Source organism: Podarcis tiliguerta (genome assembly GCF_965153285.1).
Source record: "Podarcis tiliguerta genome assembly, chromosome: 3".
Lineage (NCBI taxonomy): Eukaryota > Metazoa > Chordata > Lepidosauria > Squamata > Lacertidae > Podarcis > Podarcis tiliguerta.
Window position 1 is genome coordinate 51714902 of NC_139536.1, and position 15189 is coordinate 51730090.

General features: G+C 44.6%; 1 protein-coding gene across 3 annotated transcripts in view; it reads left to right on the plus strand.

The window, feature by feature from the left end:
• The window catches only part of LOC310674659 (proto-oncogene Mas-like), a 56029-nt gene extending 44085 nt beyond the window's left edge, over window positions 1-11944 (plus strand). The window contains exons 1-2 of one of the 3 annotated variants that reach the window (XM_083434233.1): window positions 2260-2632; window positions 10527-11941. In XM_083434233.1, the coding sequence (XP_083290359.1) occupies window positions 10624-11598 (975 nt within the window). In that variant the 5' untranslated portion in view covers window positions 2260-2632; window positions 10527-10623 and the 3' untranslated portion in view covers window positions 11599-11941. Of the gene's footprint in view, window positions 1-2259; window positions 2633-5801; window positions 6358-10526 lie in introns of those variants that run through there. The other 2 variants (XM_083434232.1, XM_083434234.1) reach the window with 2 other exon arrangements.
• The last annotated feature ends 3245 nt before the right edge of the window (window positions 11945-15189 follow it).

A 15189-nucleotide genomic window follows, 5' to 3' on the forward strand; every position in this document is an offset into this window, starting at 1 on the left:
AGATAACCCGGCTGCCCTGTTCTCACCATCAGCTTCACCCTCACCTGCCCTCTGCTAAGTGCCTGGGTATCAATGAGTGTAGCTGCCTGTGAATAAATACTATCCACCTCTTGCCTGCTGTGTGAGCAGCAAGTTAAATATGCACTTGTGATTCACACTATCTCTCCAACAAGTCCTGGATATGCAGTTAGTAGGATAGTAGTAAATGAGGAAGGGACTTACATATCTTAACATTTGCCAATATTCTTTCTGCAGAGCAAAGGCTCCCTCTCTTGTGCTGTGATGATAAAGCACGAACCGTATACTATTTTTATTTCCACTGGGTGGCAGTATTATGCTGTCTAAATCTATTTTAATTTGTGTGATCTAATTCTGAAATATTGTCATAGTGATTTTCAGTATGGACAAGAGAACATAAGCAAAATTGCATTCTTTTATTTTAGAACCCCTAACCCACCCTGTGAATGGTACATGTAATCATTAGATTATATTTAGGACTACATATATGAATAGGGAAATCCACCCAAGCAAGACAGTCCCCACCCCTAGGAGCAGTGGGTCAGAGTAATGATTGCTGCATCCAATGTTTTCCTGATTCCTGCTGGCCAGGACTGCTGAGGGGCCAGCAGAGGTCAGTGGAGAGTTACTTTCACAATGCATAGGTGGGCAAACTAAGGCCCGGGGGCCAGATCCGGCCCAATCGCCTTCTAAATCTGGCCCGCGGACAGTCCGAGAATCAGCGTGTTTTTACATGAGTAGAATGTGTCCTTTTATTTAAAATGCATCTCTGGGTTATTTGTGGGGCATAGGAATTCGTTCATTTCCCCCCTCAAAATATAGTCCGGCCCACCACAAGGTCTGAGGGACAGTGAACTGGCCCCCTGCTGAAAACGTTTGCTTACCCCTGTCCTAATGCCTTCCAGGAGCAAATGCTTTGTTTGGCTGCAAGCTTACTCCCTGGGACTTCTGAGTAGGTATGTTTAAGGTTGCCCTGTTAAATATCCAGGTGTGGGTCAATAAGTGGCTTGTGTATGTTTAGGTCAGAGCTTTTGAGTTCAAAAAGCAAAACAAAATGGGGGAAAAGATAAATTCATACATATAAGGAGATAATAATAACAAGCCCTTTCTGTTAGGAAAGGACTGTAAATTATGAAGCAAATAAGGGAAATTCCCATTTCCCAAGTAACTCCTCAAATGTTGAAAGAACGCCTGGTTTAAAGGTAAGGAACTGCAAAAAGAGAAGCCTTGAAGTTGCCCATCAGCAGTTAGACAGCAGTGAACAACATGTGCACAGACCCCCTGTTCACAGTCTTCCCCACTATGGTGAGATGTGCAGCACTTCTACTTAAGATTATAACAATTATTCCTAAATTTAGGTAGAACTGCACCACCTTTTGTCGTCATTTTTTGGTGACACATTTCTTCTTTAGCAGCGCCTAAATGGCCACTTTAAGATAAGTTAAACATTAAACTATCAACCTAAAGCCCTTGGTTGCATCCATACACCACTTCTGGGATCTGCAATCTTCCTATACATATTAGGCATGCATGCATGCATACATACATACATACATACATACATACTCACTCTTCCCAGAATGGCAGACTTATGCCTTTTCCTTATTTTCACCAAATGGATGCTGGATTTGTACAATTACACCAAAGACGCCTCAAGAAAACTGACACAATTCTTAGAAAAAGGAGGAAGAACCTTGAGGAGACACTTTAAATCGGCCAAGAATCACCCTTGTTGAAATTAGCAGAAATTAACAAGGTCTTTACAGAGAATTTCTGTGTGTGACTCCTTATTGTGGGATGCAGTGCTGAGGACTGTATCATCTGCTCAAGTGTAGCACATCATGTACAAAATTAGGACTGCCATACATCCACAATTTCCCAGACACAGCTAGGATTCGTCCATCGAAAATTTCATCCGGGCAGAATTTTTGAAAAGCAGCAAAAATGTATGTGAGAACCCAGGCATATGGCAGCCCACATTGGAAATGTTGACTTTTTGACGATTTCCCAAATTTTGGTGATTTTGCAAAGAAAAGTAAACGACTTTGGCCAAAAAGCTCAACAACTATTGTGTCCAAGTTTTCACTTTTTGAAATATGGCAATCATAGGAATATAAGCCAATCTGAATATGCTCCTAATAATTTTATTGAGATTTAAACTCTCAAAACTTTATCCGGGATACCAGCATTCTTTCCAATCCTGAATATATCTAATTGTTGAGGTTTCGTATGTATAGCATTTCTAACCTCTGCCAAGAGAGTGCAGAAAACATTTAATAGACATAGCCTGTCGTGGTAGGATCAGCATGAACATCTGACCAGATGTGTCATAGGCTTAGGTTTGGGAAAATATAATTCCATATCCTTATATTCTCAGATAATTACATGTGTTTGTTGGACAGTCAAATTCAGTCTGCCAAATGCTGATAAAACGAATAGAAGTCCAGCAAGAGCGTTTGATTGAGTTGAAAGCAGATAACGTGGGAGCAAAGAAGTAACATTTTCTTTCTCCTGCTAGCAAGATATATTTTCCAGCTGTTACAATTCTAGGAGACCACAAATCCCTTCCTGATTAGAAGGAAATATTTTGAAACGGTTCCCTGGATAGCGATTGGTAAGTAGTGCTAATAAGATACATGCATTTTGTTACTATACAGCAATTCAATCCGCTCCTTTCAGTTAATTTAGATAATTGCCCAATCTTTAAAACCTGAATTTAAGGAAGCATGGCAATCTTTATTGATTTTTGGAAGGTTAGATACGAAATTAAAATGGAGTACTTCTCTATTCTTTGATTATAAGGTAGAACAGAAGGTTAATATTGATATTTCTGTCTGATATAAAACAGGAATGTATTGATTAAATTCATGAGTGTAAATATCTTTGTGTAATAATATAATTTAATATTTATGATTCACATCCAAACAGTTGAAGAAGACAGAAACTGAAGCATTTTGCTTAAGTCTATAATCTCTCTGTTTTGTTAGTCACTATAGTATATGAGGTAGTTTTCAACAAAGTTTTACTCAGAGTAGGCTCGTTGAAATTAATTAACCTAATGTCATAATATGAGTTAATTACAATGGGTCTACTCTGAGTAAAAGTTAAGCCCTATCCTTGATTTTACCCATGATTGATAGCATCCTTCTAGAATTTAGGGAACAAACTTGGTTCAGAGTTGCATCTTTCTCCTGACTTCTGTTTCCCCCAGGAACTGAGGGTCTGGCTTCTGAGTAGACTTGTGTACGATTGCACTGATATAAGCACTAATATATTGCACTAATATGCCTCCAGGCATATTATAAGGAATGCAGCATAAGGAAAGGGGTGATGCTTCAAAATGAGAAACAATGGTTTCTCTGCCCCTTTCCTTTCCTACAAGTTGGCCTCTCTAGCTGCTCTTCAGATTCAGAAAATTTGGTCTGGCTTAAACAGCATGAAAGCAGTTATTTTCTGACTAGTGAATCTGCAAATGTGCCTGGTTATTATTTGTACTGTAATGGTGGCTAAGTAGCCTAGTTGGTAGAGCACACATTTTGCAGGCAGAGGATCACAAGCCCATGATGAGGCAGGTCCAGGAAAGGCTCCCATCTGAAATCCTGGAATGCCACTGCCAGTAAGAGTGGACAACACTGAGGTACATGGATCAGCAGCAAAGCACAGCTTCCTTTGCTCTAATGTAATGTTGACTTTTGGAGATATAAAAAATATGGATGCGCTTTTTGCTTTGAATGCCTTTCCAGTGCCAGTTCTCCATTCACACACATCCAACACCGTATCCTCTTCCCAGAAGTACTTCACCGGGCAACTTGGAGCCTCTATGCTCTCTTCCCAGCAGCTGGGCAGCTGTTGTTTAGTGGGAGAGAGGGAGAGGGATGAGGTAGCAATGAAATACTGTATTTTTCGTCCCATAGGACGCACCTAGTTTTTTGGGGGGGAAATAAAGGAATAATTTTTTTCCCTTTATTTCCCCCCCAAAACCAGGTCGGGGAATCCAAACCAGGTCGGGGAACAGCGGGATGGCGGCGCTCCGCATCCCCGCTGTCCCCCGAGCTTGTGGGCTGCAGGCTGCTGCCCGCAAGCCTTGCGAGCCCGCGGGAACTCCCGCCAAGCTTGCAAGGCTTGCGGATAGCTTCCTGAAGCCTGGAGAGCGAGAGGGGTCGGTGCGCACCCACCCCTCTCGCTCTCCAGGCTTCAGCGAAAGCCTGCATTCGCCCCATAGGACGCACACACATTTCCCCTTCATTTTTGGAGGGGGAAAAGTTTGTCCTATAGGGCAAAAAATACGGTAACCTTACGCTGTTATATGCCCAGCTGACTGCTTTAATCAGTGGAATTGGCACCATTATAGGTGCCACATAATATCCCTCCCGCATTTGCAAGAACTCGATTGTTTAATGTGGCAGCACATGTACTTTGAAACTCCCTGCCTGTTTATATCAAGCAGGCACCTTCACTGTATTCTTTTTGGCGCCTGATAAAAACATTCTTGTTTAGACAAGCCCACCCAGGTATTTAGAAAGTCTGTGTGCGTTTTACTTTCTGTTGTGGTTTTAACTTTGTCTTTGTTTCAAATTATTGCTGTAACATTTTTTAGCAATTAATTTCATTGTTTTATCTTTTTTGTAAACCGCTTTGAGGTTTCCCCCCTCCAATCAAGCAGTGTATACATTTTTTGAAATAAAATGATTAAAGAGATTGGTGCAGATGCACTGGCAGGAGCACCAAAATTGGGTCCTGCTGGTGTGTTTGCACTGCACTGACCTCCCTGCACCTTGCTCCTCTCCCTCCCAGCACGCAGCAACAGCAGCCCACCTGCCAGGAAGCTGGCACAGCAACTCCATCCCAGCTAGTGGGCTGCTTCTGTCTCTTCCTTGTTGGCAACCTGATCCTTCTCTTAGAGACCATTCACAACATTCCTGCTTCACATAAGACTTGCACTCCATCCATATAGAATCCCTTCTCTCTCTCTCTCTCTCTCTCTCTCTCTCTCTCTCTCTCACACACACACACACACACACACCCTCTATTGATCTGCCTAACTGTACTGCTCCTGTTCAGGATTTCAGCCAATCAAATACACCCTCTAAGATACTACTACAGTGGTGCCCCGCAAGACGAATGCCTCGCAAAACGGAAAACCCGCAAGACGAAAGGGTTTTCCGTTTGCAGAGGCGCTTCGCAGGACAAATTTCCCTATGGGCTTGCTTCGCAAGATGAAAAATGACGAAAAAAATTGAATATTTTTTTTTTGCTCCAAAACCCCTTATTTTGAATCGCTAAGCTGCTAAAAGCATTTTAGCAGCAAAACCGCTAATCCCCCACCCCTTAAAAAGCCATTTTTAGCCCTTAAATCGCCAATAGCGCTACTCCGTCAATGGGCTTGCTTCGCAAGACAAAAAAACCGCAAGACGAAAAGACTCCCGGAACGGATTCTTTTCGTCTTGCAAGGCACCACTGTATTTTAATAAATTCATTGTATTTTGAGACAGACGAAGGCCAACAAGTAACTAAAAAAAATCAGCCAAGGCTGTCAAGGATGGAAGCAACACAAGCAGAGTAGCAAAGGAAGAGGCAGACAAATAAATCAGGGGTGGGGAGTGGGGGCAAGACTCCACAAACACTTCTCCTCAAGGAAAAGCCTTTGCAGAGTCTCGCTACAGGGAGGAGGCGAGATTCCACAAGCATATTGAGGCTCTACCAGTACTGGAGTGTACGCAAGCCGCTGCTGCGAGAGATGAGGAGGAGGTGGGCTTCAGCCAGCTCTCATTCCTTTCTGCTTTGGCTTGTTTATGCTGCGGTACTGGCCAAAACCTCAGTGCACCTGCGTCACCCCACACCTTCTCCCCATAACGAACCTCATCACAGCACAGGCTTCCTAACAGTGGTGACAAAGTGCTGGTGTGTCTGAGCATAGTGGCAGAGGAGGTCATGGGGCCTGCAGAGGTCAGATCCGCTGCCCCACGGATCCTGCCACCCAAGGCAGTTGCCTCACCTGGTCTCATGGGCAGGCTGGCCCTGATATCGGTCGTGTTTGCCAAATAATGTGTCCACTTGAACAAGAGAAATGTGACTGCTTTCAGATTGGCAGAACCTTCTCCTCCAGGGGCATAGAAGAAAACTGAACGGACATGCTCTTCCTTTTTTGGTATTGCTAGGATGTACAGTGAAGTAAAACAACTGGTGAGGCTCTATGGCTCCCCCCCCCCCTTTCTTCTACAGTACTCAATTTGTTTTGCTGTTCATCAGATAAATTCCAACAGACTACACTGGCAGCCTAAGCCTATATACGTATACTCAGAAATAAGCTCCACTAAGTCCAATGGGGCTTACTCCCAGGTAAGTGTGCTTGGGACCATGGCTCGAATTCAGTGACTAAGTATTTGGTGGGTATGCATAGCAATGGGCACAGCAGAAGTGTGGGGTTTCTGGCCATCGTGAAGCCTTGCTTTGTGAAGAGGCAGCTTCTCTTCACGCCACCCCCAATCTCCAAGTGGTACAAGATTCCAGGGGGTTCCTGGTGCTTTACCCAAAGTTCATGTTTCCTTTCAGGAATGAGCCACAGCGGAGACTGTGGTGTCTTTAGGACAGATGGTTTACTCACACATATATACAACCTGAGTCTACAATGGAGAGGTTCACAGCATCAGCACTCCAAGAGAGTCTTCCTTCCATAGGCGCGACCTAAAATAGGATTTTATGTGGTCCTATAACTCCCAACTCCCTTCTCTAAACCATATTGCTTCTAACCCTAACCTTGCCAAGCTTTGGCTTTATCGTTTAACTCTGAATAGAGAGAGGGAGCCCAACAATTTACCCCCTCACGGCAAGACCCTTTGATTCTTTTTCCTCTTAATGGCTCATCCCCCCCCGGTTATCACCTCATAAGGAAGTTAGCCTGGCTTAGCTTTTGACATTTGACTTACTTAAAGGATTAGACGTGTCAAGAGCACACTGCCTAATACTGGCTATATTCCAGTTTTAACATCCCAAGCTCTAATTAAATTCTAACACCTACTGGACCTAGGTACTTTGGGCGTCTGGCACCCACACATTCATAACACCATTAAGATGCTTCAGAATTTGTGTGTTCTGTTGTGTTATAGAATCCAATAAAAAACTAGCAGCAGAACAAAACAGAAAATGCAGTCAAGAAAGGAAGGGAAGGGAGAAAAGGATGTTGCACAGGAATTGGGAGGCCCTCAATGGATATAGCTGTTTGTGCAAGAATCATAGCTGCTTCAAACCACAGGAGGGGAGAGTTCTCTTGTGTTCAAATCCTGCTTTCCCGAGCCACTGAGAGAACAGGATGCTGGACTAGATGGGCCACTGGCCTGATCCAGCCAGTTCTACTTTCGTTCTTGTGCACAATGGTGGGGGGGGGAGAGAAGTGGCACAAGAGCATATTATTAAACAAAGGAAAAAAGAAAGTATATGTGTGTTGGTGCAAGGAAAAAGAAATATATATAAAGGGAGAATTCCCTGGCTGCCAAGAACCAAGTTTGAAGCAAGTATTCTGGTGAGAGAACCTCAGTAGAGATAGAAAACAGAGCAAAGCAAAGCATGGAAATATAGACTGTTAGACCTTTAAATATGTCTTCCCAAGCGAGTTCCAAAATAGTCCCCTCTTCCCCTAGCATAGGAAAAGACCGCATGTTTAGTAAGTTAAAAATGGTTTACTTAGAAACTCTCCAAAGGTCAGGTTCATGTGTTTTTCCATACATCAGTCAGAGAGGTAATAAAACTCCATTTAGTTCCAAAGTGATGAAAGTTCCTAAATGATTAGCAAAGGAACTGAAAAATTGTTTGTGAGATCAATACGGCAAAGCAGGAGCAACCAGCTTAGCCTCTTCACATGCTGAACTTCTTATGTAGACTGAAGGGGAACAAAGGACTGGTTATCTCATTCCTTTTAAGGTGAGCTAAGCTTTGCAGGACAGCTAATTCTATGGTCTCAACCCCTTCAAGCATTACTTAGACTTAAGCATGTTGGTTATATGAGGCTGGTTGTCCTGGAGGCTGGAGGAGCTGCCTTTAGCTTAATTTAGAATTGGGATCAGCAGATGGAGCTATGACACATACACCCCATCAGAAAATAGTTTTCAGAAAAGTTTTTCAAATTCATAATAATCTGAGGAAGACAATAAGATCTGAGGTTGGGCTCTGTAAACATCTTGGAGTAATGTCCCTTAGGCCTCCATCTTTGCTTAACTTGTATATCTGTAAAGAAAGGTAGTTACTCCAAAACATCAGTTAGCCTCCAGTGCCCTTCTTCCAAAGGCGATCCAAACCTGGTAAGGACTGCACTCCTGGAACTTCTCAGGAAAGTTGGGTGGATATAATGGATAATGTACTGTTAGGGGTAGCATTCCTTGCAGCCTCAATTTGGAAACACGAAGGAGACCCTTATGAATATTGTTCTTTCCACACAAAGAAATAAGGCCAGCTGTTTGTGTGTGTGTGTGTGTGTGTGTGTGTGTCTGTCTGTCTGTCTGTCTGTTTCAGGACCATATTGGGTATGCTCCCTAAAGGATTCATACTAGCGCTCACGCGCGCTCTCTCTCGCTCTCTCTCTCTCTCGCTGCAAAATCCTAGCTGCCTCTGTTGAATTCCCAATGTCACCCCAAATTTAGAGATCAGTCTTCTGCTAGAAGTGCCTTGCAGACAGAGGAGACTGGGAGAATCCCCATGGAATCATGGAGTTCTGGAGTTCAGATCAGGGTCACAGATTTCTCACATTGAATAGAGCAGTATTTCTCAGATAAGGTTTTGTAATCAGTCACGGAATTAGCAGCTGAAAAAATTGTTTCCTTCTTTGGTTTAAATACCAGCTACACATATGTTTTCCATTGGGAGGGGAAGGCCACTACAGGGGGAGGGGAGACGAATCACTTCGTGTGGCACATAACGTATTTTGTATTTCTAGAAAGTAAGAACATAAGAAGAGCCCTGCTGAATCAAACTAGGCCAGCTTCCTGTTCCCAGAGTTGCCAGCCAGATGCTGCAGGCAACAAACTGGGTGCTACTTCACAAAGGTGTTCCCCAAGAGGGTTGCACTCTTCACTGAATTGCACTCAGCAGTTGTTGAGTTCCTGGTCTTTACAGTGCAACTGTCAGTAGGGAGGAGAAATGCATTGTCTCCTTTCCCCCCTGTCCTCCTCACAATTAGGGTTTCAAAACCCCAATCAAACATTAGCCCTGCCCCCAAATTTAGTTGGAGCCAGATCAGGATTTCCCTGGGTTTGCCCAGATTGTGAGTATGAGCTTGGACCCGTCATGCCAAAAATTGGATGACGTCATGCCAAAGTCACATTGTGGTCCACCATCTTGATTTAAAATGGCTTCCGGCATCCAAACATCAACAAATACTGCAGTACTCACCACAGGAAACCACATGCCAAAATAGTTGATGGTACTCTTGAGAGGTGGCCCAACCTATGCTAAAAAATGGGTGAGGTCACACCAAAGTCACATTTCAACTCCCCATCTTGATTCAAAATGGCACTCAATCTCCAAACGTCAACAAAGACTATTGCCCCCACCTTAGGAACTCTTGTGCCAAGTTTGACAATGATATTGCAAAAGGAGGCTGAACCATGACGGAACTGGAAGACAGACAAACCACTTCCCAAAAAGATATAGATTTTCAAACTAGTGAAACCAACATGAAGGGGAGCAGCTGTGAAATCCATATTAAGTGCAAGTAATTTTATCCTTGTTTACAAGGTTTCATTCTTTTAAAGTCCAGGGTTGGCCAACTTATGGCCCGAGCTAGAGTGACCAGTGGTTATGATGATGCGAGTTGTAGTCCTGCAACATCTGGAAGGCCTTCTTTGTAAAATGTTCTTTGTAAAATGTTGCCTCATTCCTGCTTGATGACTCTCCCACTTCACCTTAAATAGACCTGTTTCCAGGGCTGGACTTGCCATACAGCAGGGTGAAGCAAGCTGTTTCAGGGCACCATAAAAGTAGGCAGATGGAGTCAGGCATTCCAGTCTGAATGGTGCAACAATGCTTGCTAAAGTGTTGGTCCTGGCAGAGAGTGGATTGAGACCATTTGTGTTCTGCACCAAGCAAATGACACGGGCTGGCACTGGATCATTTTTAAATTTTCTCAATATATTGTCCCCACATCACTCATTGTTGATAAGCCAGACATTTCCTTTGTATTCCAAAAATACACCTCATTTATCTTCTGCATAGTGAACTAAAGTAAAATATTGTGAGGGTTGCCATACTCCTTTCTCCAGCTCTGAACCTGAGACGTTTTGTAGGTAAAACATATGTTCTACCACTTCCTCAGTCATGGGCTCTTCCTTTCAAAGCAGCATTTGTGAAGCCTCTTAAATTGGCCTTATATCTATGAGGAATTTTGTCTTCCATACCTTTAGGGACTCTGTATACTATCCCCATGTGCCTTTTCTTTGCTTAATATGAACACTTGGAAATGCCCATCTGCAGATCTAATACCGAGCAACCTAATAATGGAGTTATTTTTTTTTCCACAGGGAAGACAGCATTCTTGAACATTTGGGAAGTGTCCTGATAAGAACCAAGCCAAAGGCTCATTTAATTCGGTATTGTGTTCTCAGAGTGCCCAGCCAGATGCCAACACAAGCAGGACCTGGGTGCAACAGCACTCTGATTACAGAGACAAGGTCCTTTTCTAATCACACTGCTAATGAGACACGAAGTGACACTGCCAGAGATGAAGTCATCATCACCATTGTGACCTTTGCTTCCATGCCTGTCCTCATTTTGGGACTAATCGGCAACGGAGCCATTTTCCGGTTTCTCTGTTGTGGAATCAAACGGAATACATACACCGTATATATACTGAACCTGGCCATTGCAGATTTCACAGTACTCATCTCTTACACGATATACATTGTTTTCAGTGTGTTTATGTGGGGGGAACTCACTTTTGAGAACTACCTCTATCCTGTAATTGATATCTTGGCTCTTTTTGGCTACAACACCAGTTTTTTCCTATTAACAGTCATTAGCATCGAGAGGTGTCTTGGTGCTTTTTTCCCATTCTGGTACCATAGTAATCGGCCAGAACATCTCTCGGCCATATTATGTGCTCTTCTGTGGATCTTCTCCTGTGTGGTGACTGGTGTAGAATATTTCACCTGCTGGGGAGCCTATCTTTCATTTGAAGAACCATGTTACAGAAAGCATGCCATAGCAAATCTATTCCTTCTCACAATTTTTGTGATTTTTATTCCAATAATAGTCCTGTGCAGTCTGAGCCTGTTGGTCAAAGTATGGCGAAGATCTTCAGCACAGCTTTCCCTTACCATTGTTATCACAGTTGTCCTCTTCCTCATCTTTGCATTGCCACTCAGGATCTCAGCCTTTGTCGGATACTGGCATCCAGGAAAAAAACTAAACGGGGCTTTCTTTAATATTTCTTGCATTCTCAGTGTAATCAACGGCAGTATTAATCCTTTTGTGTACTTCCTTGTTGGAAGACGAAAACAGCAAAGGTCTCGGGAGACATTCTCTGCTGTGTTTCATCGATCCTGGAAGGATGAGACAGAAGTGGTGGTGACACAACAAACACACGTTCACTGAACGCTGCCCATGTGGGCTGGGGGCTGATGAGTATTGGAATCCAACAGCCTCTGGGAGGCCCCAGGTTCCCCACCTCTGCTCTTGAAGCTGTTAGAGTAATGTGACTGAAGTTATTTTTAAAATTCGTATTTCATTATATACATTAAACATACATCTAAACCAATCTTATTACAAATGTATTGTGTTACATATGAGCATATTTACAACAGTCTGTTGATGAATGCACCTTATTGTGCCAGTGTTCAATAAAGGATTTCCAACCCAACAGAGATCTGTTCCATTTCTGACTTCACGCTGACTTAATTTGGCAATTTACATATGACAGTATGACCAGGACCTGCCTTTAAATTTCATGCCAGAGCCCTCCTTCCGCTCTGGAGATGGTAGGCTCTCCTCAGTCCTAAATTCCTCCATCAATCAAAGCTTCCAATAAAACAGTTGATTAAAAACAAGGTATGGAATATAAATACAGACCAATATCTCAGCAGCATGCTGTTTTCACATGACTGGAAACATACTCCATCAAGCTTAGAGTCATATGAAATTTAATGTCGCATTAATATGATCGTTACAATAGCACAAGCATTTCTGCTTTCCAGTGGAACCATCTACCATTTCCTCTGCCTGTGTGCTATTCTAGGGGTTCTCCTGACCCTTCCCCCCAAAAGAGGATGGTAGAGCTGGAAGAGTCCAGAAGGGTTGAAGAGGCAGGAACATCTCCTTCTTTTTAAATCTAAGGGCTTATCCACACTTAAATTTTGCCCTGTTCTTTCCAGGCTGTGCTTTAAATATCCACCTCTGAGTGTGTTCAAGGAGAGGTGTGGCTTTCCCTGCTAAAACCTGCTCTTTTAGGCCGGAAGGTTTGAGGCCTAGTTCTCCAACTGTCACTCCTCATTGGAGTGACACTCCTCCAACTGTCACTTCCTTATTGAGAATGCCTGCCGGAAGGAGAAAACGAGGTGCAAAGAGCCAGAAGACCATTATTGAGACTCACAATTCCTCTAAAACAAAGAATTGTCAGAGAGCCAACGCCATCTGCCCTGGCTCAGAAATAGAGCGGGTTGAGGAAACCGAGAAAACAGAGCAAATAGAACAAACAGTGAGCAACAACGTTGGGGAAACCTCACCCCCCCTTAAGGAGGATGTCAATGACCCGACCCCCCTCCTCCCAGAAAAAGCTAATCCGTCCAAGAGGGCAAGAGCAGGAGCAGGAGGGATTTCTCCCACTCCTAACGCTGACCCACCCATGCCTCTAGAACAAGATATCAGAGGAGCCTGCTTTCAACCAATTCAGGATACGCACCCCTACCAAGAGATTTGCATGTTGTCTGCAGAAACTATGGTTCTGGTTCTCCAAAGACTGGATGAAATCCTCACTAGAATAGAACTCTATGTTGCTGACAATCTGGAGATATCCAGCACCAAATCTACATCTGGACCTTTGCCTAATGTTCCAAAAACTTATCAGAATGATCAGCCTTCTCTACTGTACTCCTGGCGAGACAGGATGGGCAGATCTTCCGAATTCGAATCTGGCTCTTTGTTGGCCAGTGATCCACATTTTATAACACATACCTCATTAATACTTCCATAGCCACAGATAGAAACAACAATCCTCCAATTAACCCAGGAGGGAGAGGGGGATTGACAGTTAATGAAACACCATGGGACTGTCTCCCCCGCTTGGGGTGCGGTTGGTTGGGTTTTATCTTCTAGGGATACTTACCCTATCAGACCTCCACCTCTTTCCCATACCATTTTGACCCAGGAGTCCTGGCCCAAGGATGACTTGTTATTGAGGGGATGTTACCCATCTATTGGGGAAGCTAGTATGGGATCTGGGATTTCCACAATTGAAGGGCTAGGGAGGAATGGCGGTGGGGCTAGATATCTCTATCGGCGAAGGGTTTTGAGATGCAGTGATCCTCGAACCCCTTCCAATCTACGCCCCATCCCAAGGGATGAGGGTAGGGAGAGCAAGGATTACACACCTCTGTCATTGGTGCTGTGCAATGCCAGGTCCATAGGCAACAAAACCGCCACCATGCGTGACTTTTTTGTCTCACAGGGGATTGACCTGGCTTGCGTGACGGAGACCTGGGTACGGGAAGGCGAAGTAGTCTCCCTACATGAGATAACACCCCCAGGTTTCTCTGTCCTCCATCAATTGCAGACTGTGGGCCGGGGGGGAGGAGTAGCGTTGTTATTCCGGGAGGATAGCTCTTTCAGAGCTCTGCCATCACCGGCGATCTCCGGCATTGAATGTGTTGGTCTCGTGTGGGGCACCAAGGAGAGCTTGGCTGTCTGGCTGGTGTACTGACCACCCAGCACACCTGCAGCCACCCTGTCAGACCTGCTGGAGGTGGTGGCGGGCTGGGCCTTGGAATTCCCAAACCTACTGGTTTTGGGAGACTTCAATGTCCATGCCGATGCCGCTCCCTCCTCACAGGCTCTGGACCTAGTGACTTCCATGGCAACACTAGGGCTCTCCCAGTTTGTTTTGGGCCCCACTCATCAAGCAGGCCACATGCTGGATCTGATCTTTGGGGCTGGCATAGATGTAATCATGCTCCCCGCTGTGGAAGTGCCATGGTCTGATCACTACGCTCTGAAAGCCAAGATTGACTTCCCGCTCCTCCCTGGCTCGGGGGGTGAACCTATTTGGGCTCGTCCGCAAAAACTGATGGATCCTGATAGATTCCGACAAGCCTTGCGGAACCCTGTTCCTCCTGGCGACTCATTAGATGACCTTGTTGAGGACTGGAATAACCGGCTCTTGGAAGCCATTGATGAGATCGTGCCTAAGCACCCTCTGCGATCCCATCGAAACCGAGCCCCTTGGTTTACTGAGGAGCTCCGGAAAATGAAGCGGGATCTCAGACGGCTAGAGTGAGTATGGCGACGGACTCATGACGGAGCCTCAAGAACATCTTATAGGACGCTTATGAAAGCCTATGAGATGGCTATGAAAGCTGTTAAGAAATCTTACTTTGCAGCTTCCATTGCATCCGCTAGCTCTCGCCCGGCACAACTTTTTAGAATAATTAGGTCAATAACATCCTTAGGAGGACAACCAAATTTAAGCACAAATTCGACCCACAGCTGTGAGGCATTCGCGAGCTCCGCCGTGACCTCCCTGCCAATTTAGATACAGTGACTGAACTGGAGGCCCCTCGATTGACTTCAGGTCCAGTGTTGGACCATTTCGATCGGATACTCCCTACTGATGTGGATAGATTCCTCCAAGTTGGTAGGCCCACCACCTGCCTCCTTGATCCATGGCTGTCTTGGCTGATTAGGGAGTGTCTAGATGTTGCGCGGACCCCCCTGGTTGAAATTATCAATTTGTCCCTTGACACGGGGACATTCCCAGGGGAACTGAAGGAAGCAGTAGTGTGTCCGCTCTTAAAGAAAACTTCATCAGATCCCTTAGACCTATCCAATTACCGCCCAGTTTCAAATCTTCCATACCTGGGTAAGGTAATTGAGAGAGCGGTTGGTGAACAGCTTGGTAGGTTTCTGGAGGAAACATCGGCATTAGATCCATTTCAGTCCAGTTTCCGTCCTGGTTTTGGGACGGAGACGGCTCTG